We start from the raw sequence: 5,000 nt of genomic DNA on the forward strand, positions 1-5,000 counted from the left end.
CTCTGGCCAGTCCTGGCCTACACTCCTGGCCGCTGGCCCAGAGTAGGCGCGGACGCGGGCGCGAGGGCGCGAGGGCCAGCGAGATGAGGCTGGGAGATGGACTGTGAGCTGTCAGAGCTGCTGATAGGAGGGAGATAGCGCCCAGCGTCAGCAGGGCTGCGGACAATGTCTCAGAAGAGGGAGGCTATTCAAAATACACCCCCACCCCCCCACCCCCCTAATTTGACTCATTTTGACAGACAGCAGGACAGTTAGGATAAGGACTGAGCACTGCTTCTAGGAGGAAGGGTATATAATGTTCCCTGATAGTGTCATCTGGGATGGATGGTGTCAGAGAGATTGCTTGTGTTTTCGTAGCAGCACCGCAGTGTGATGGAGAACCAGAGCAAGGCACAGAGCCCTGCACTGCACTGTAAATGAGGTTAGGGTCGGCACGCCTCACCCTGAGCTTCTGGGCTGCTGTGGGACCTAGACTGCACAATATAGCGTGCCCCAGACTGGGGAACATTCCTCTCTCCAGCCACACCAAAACAAGGGGCTTTGAGTCCGTATTGCGCTGATTGTTTGAATGGGCGGGTGTGACTTCATACTCCACATATTTACCTCGTGGCACTTCTCCGGCTGTAGGTGCCCTGCGCTGGAGTGAGCCGGATATAGCGTCGGGAATATTTTCCCAGGATTTAGGCTGCCTCGGGCCCTCTGGGCAGGGATGTTGCAGACTTGCAGGGATAAATACTGCAGTCATGAAAGATGGAAGACAATCTCTGTCCCCAGTGTGTGTGTGTGTGTGTGTGTGTGTGTGCGTGTGTGTGTGTGTGTGTGTGTGTGTGTGTGTGTGCGTGTGTGTGTGTGTGTGTGTGTGTGTGCACACTGCAATGTTTCTTCTTTACACAACAGCAACATTATACTGGTTATAGTACCACAACAAGCTGCAGATGAAAGCCTCCTCACACACACACACACACACACACACACACACACACACACACACACGCACATACAGTACACACACACATCTGCATATTAAAGCGAGGATGGAGTGGTTTTATGAGTGATATCTCTGCTGTTGGAGGTCAGTTGTGCACAGAGACCAAAGCGTAGCCTCGCAGGGATCAGCCTACTGTAGGCCTGGGCTCTCCACATGACATCCATCACGCGGCGCAACCTCTCGTAGAGCCGCACCGTCCAGCAGAGGAAACCGCCGCACATTTGGACGCTTGTTTGTCCAAGTTTGTGACACCGTTATATATTTTATCAGGGGACGAATCTGTGAAGGATGCAGAATTTAGCCAAATGTTTTCGATGCGGTCAGAGAGAGAGAGAGAGAGAGAGAGAGAGAGAGTGTGTGTATGTGTGTGTGTGTGTGTGTGTGTGTGTGTTAAAGGGGGTTCTCAGAGTGTGACCTGGCACGTGATGGGTATGTGTTATGTCTGGAAAAATGAGGTCTGTCACTCCTCCAGACAAGCAGATGTAAGTCCCAGGAAGAGTCCAGGAGTCTCTCTCTCTCTCTCTCTCTCTCTCTGTGTCTCGCTCTGTCTCTTCCTCACACACACAAGCACGCGTGCACATGCTTGTGCACGCACATGCATGGACACACGCACACATGCACGCACGCGCGCGTGCACACACACACACACACACACACGCACCATTTTATTGGCTGACAACCCTCTCAGCTGTGAGGGATTTAGGATTCCACTGAAGGAAACAAAAATCATCCATCCTCCAGCCGACATCTTGTCTCACACACACACACACACACACACACACACACATTCATGAGAAACAGCAGTTGGATGAAGTGTTGGATGAAGCTGTTGTGTGAATGATGTATTCGTTATAAATGTGTGATTGTGTTATTGCATCTGCAGTATGGGATGCATGTGTTGCATCAGAAAATAGTGTGTTTGTGTGTTTGTTTTTCTGTAGGTGTGTCTGTGTGTGTGTATGTGTGTGTCTGTGTGTTTGTTTGTGTTGCTCTAGAGAAATTGTAGTGAGAATGAGAGGGCGAGGGACATTTTCCAGGCACAGGGAAGATGAGTACAACAGAACATAGTGCTGAAGTCACAGATTGGTCATCCAGTGTAATACATGAGTGTTTATGTGTGAGTGTGGGGAGAGGTATGTAGAGACACAGAGAAGAGAGAGGGAGAGAGAGAGGGCGAGAGAGAGAGAGAGGGCGAGAGAGGACATGCATCGTCATGCGCAGTGGTATGAGTGTGAGATTGCTGAGTCAGAGACACTGCATTCAGACACCACGCCTCTCCTCTCCTTTCCTCTCCTCTCTTCCTCTCTGCTCTCTTCTCCTTTCCTCTCTTCGCTTCATCTCTCCCCTCCTTTCCTCTCTTCTCTTCTCCTCTCCTCTCCTCTACTCTCCTCTCTTCTCCTCTCCTGTCCTCTCTCTTCTCCTCTCCTGTCCTCTCTCCTCTCCTCTCCTCTCCTCTCCTCTCCTCTCCTCTACTCTCCGCAGTGCTCAACACTGCCACTCGCTGGTTGTCTGTGGGCGTGACAATGCACCACGCCACCTTTCAGAGGACACTCTGGAGCTCACCACCGCATGTCGTCACCTAGCTCACCGCGTCAACACACCCAGCCTCCGCACCGCACCACAGCACAGCACCACCGCACCGCACCACCCCGCCCCCAGGCAGCTGATATGGGCCTGAAAGCCCCCATTGTGCTGGGCCAGCCCGGCCAGCGCCTCTCCCCTGTGTGGACCTGTAAAGCAGAAAAGCATGAAATCAGCATAGCGCCGCGCTACAGGGTTACACGCGCCCGCAAAACACACAGCCCATCTCAGGGTTCAAGCACTCTCAGGAGTCTGAGCAGGAGAAGAGAGGGAGGGAGAGAGAGAGAGAGAGAAACAGAGAGAAACAGAGAGAGAGGGAAAAACAATGGAGGGAGTGGGTTTGGGGGTCTTTGGCCAGAATTCGAGAGGAGTGTTTGCCAACGGACCTGGCTGCCAGAGAACTCTGAGCTCAACGCACGGACAAAAACACTCCCACGCCTGTTGTGTGTGCATGCACATGTGTGTGTATGTGTGATTGAATGGTATTATCCTTTATTGTTGTGCATGTGTGCATGTGAGTCAGTCTGTGTGTCTCTGTGTGTGTATGTGTGTGTTAGAGAGAGAGAGAGAGATTGTGTTTGTTTGCATATTCAGTGCTGTATGGTGCAGTGACATGAACTGCACAGGGCGTGTGTGACATGCAGGAGAACTAGGCCATATCAGCAAAAAAAACCCTGTCCTGTCCGTACGCACAGTTTTTTTAGCCACTCTAACCCCCTCTTCCATACGCATAATAAATCTGTCTCTTTACACACACACACACACACACACACACACACACACACACACACAAGTACAGACCCCCTCCCCCTTTTCCCCCTCTTGCCCAAACCTGTAGTGATGGATGTGTGCATGAAGCTCCAGAGAGCTGCATAGGCCAGGAGAGAGAGAGAGAGAGAAAGAGAGAGAGAAAGAGAGAGAGAGAAAGAAAGAGAGAGAGAGAGAGCGCTCTGAGGCGGACTGCAACTCTTCTCTTCTCTTCTCTTCACTGTGTGGGAAAGCAAAGACACCCTTTACACAACACAACCCAACTAGACTGTGTCTCCTCAGCCTGCTCCACTGGGCCTGTGAGCAATGTCTGAGGGCTGTCAGACTGGGATTGAGAAAGGTTGCATGTTGCTCTCGTATCTCAATATCTGAACATTTGTTTTGTTTCTTGTCGTCTGCAGAGAAGCTGTACAACTCCAGTGGCCGAGAGCTAAGAAGAGCCCTGTTCTCCCTCAAGCAGATCTTTCAGGTGAGCGCCGCCTGTTTCACACCAAATCACTCTACCACCAATCTCCCACTCTCACACCCTGTCCACCGAACCTTTACTGTATATATTCTCTCTCTCTCTCTTCTTCTTCTTTTTCTTCTCTTTCTTTCTCTCTTTCTCTCCTGTCTCCACTGTATGTAAACCTGACAAGATCCTTCTCCATGTGTTCATTTCATCTCTTGCCATCATATCTTCCATATTTCCTTCTATATCCACACATCAGCCCTATCCCACCATGACTTCCCTTCTGTTGGCGTCCATGTTGTGTCCATGTTGTGTCCATGTGTCCATCCATCTGTGTCCACTCCTCTGCGTCTCCGTCCACCCTGCCCAGTAGCCTGCGCCCCGCCGTCTCCGAGCACCGCTCGTGTCGTTACATGAAACGACGTCTTAACCTGAGAAAGCGCTCACCTCTTAGCAAACCCAGCGCTCACTGCCGCACTCAACAGGAGGGGTTTGCCGCGGCGGCGGGCGAGGAGAGCAGGAAATGAGGCGCTGGGCGCCTGCAGGTCGGCGTGGTCCCCGGGCGAAGCCGCGTGCGTCCCCCCTCCAGAGGTCCATCAAAAAGGGGGCCCCTCGATCCCCATCGGCCGCTCCGGCTCCAGCTCCGGCGCTGGCTCTGGCGCTAGCGCAGGTCTCCGCAGGCTGCCTTAGGAAAACAGCCCTGAATTCATTGTTCTGGAAACAACAACACAGCCCACAATAAAACTACCTGGGGGCCCGTAGGAGCCGCGGCCCTGGAAGGCTATTGCGGTATTTAATGCGTACTGTAAATCACAGGGTGCCATAGGCCACAAACAGGATTCAGCTTTGCAGAGAGAGCCCTTTTCCCCAACGCAAAACACCATTATGTGTGCACCAGTAGCTATGGTGACAGATGGGTGTTGCGTAATAGTGAGCCAACAGCTTTTCCTGCCAGTTGTTATAATGCTGGACAACTCAATCCCATAATCTTATCACAAAGTGGCATAACAGTAAGACACATAATTCCATAAAACAAGAAGTGAAATTAGTGTTTATGTTAAGTGTGTGTAATCAAAATGGTGTGATTTATATCAGTATACACTGGGGAGTATAAACCAGCACAGTATATGACTATCCAGTGTGATTACATTTACTGTCTTGCAAACCAGAGCTTGGACTTTTGGCAGACACTTTGCCTCGTACAGAACTTTC

At 51.4% G+C, this 5,000-nt stretch overlaps 1 protein-coding gene across 1 annotated transcript in view; it reads left to right on the plus strand.

Moving 5' to 3' along the window:
• The window catches only part of fhod3b (formin homology 2 domain containing 3b), a 123,695-nt gene that overhangs the window by 72,529 nt on the left and 46,166 nt on the right, over nt 1-5,000 (plus strand). The window contains exon 4 of the mRNA XM_062539783.1: nt 3,739-3,806. Coding sequence (XP_062395767.1) covers nt 3,739-3,806 — 68 coding nt within the window. The remainder of the gene's footprint in view (nt 1-3,738; nt 3,807-5,000) is intronic.

This window comes from Sardina pilchardus, chromosome 6 (genome assembly GCF_963854185.1).
Source record: "Sardina pilchardus chromosome 6, fSarPil1.1, whole genome shotgun sequence".
NCBI lineage: Eukaryota > Metazoa > Chordata > Actinopteri > Clupeiformes > Clupeidae > Sardina > Sardina pilchardus.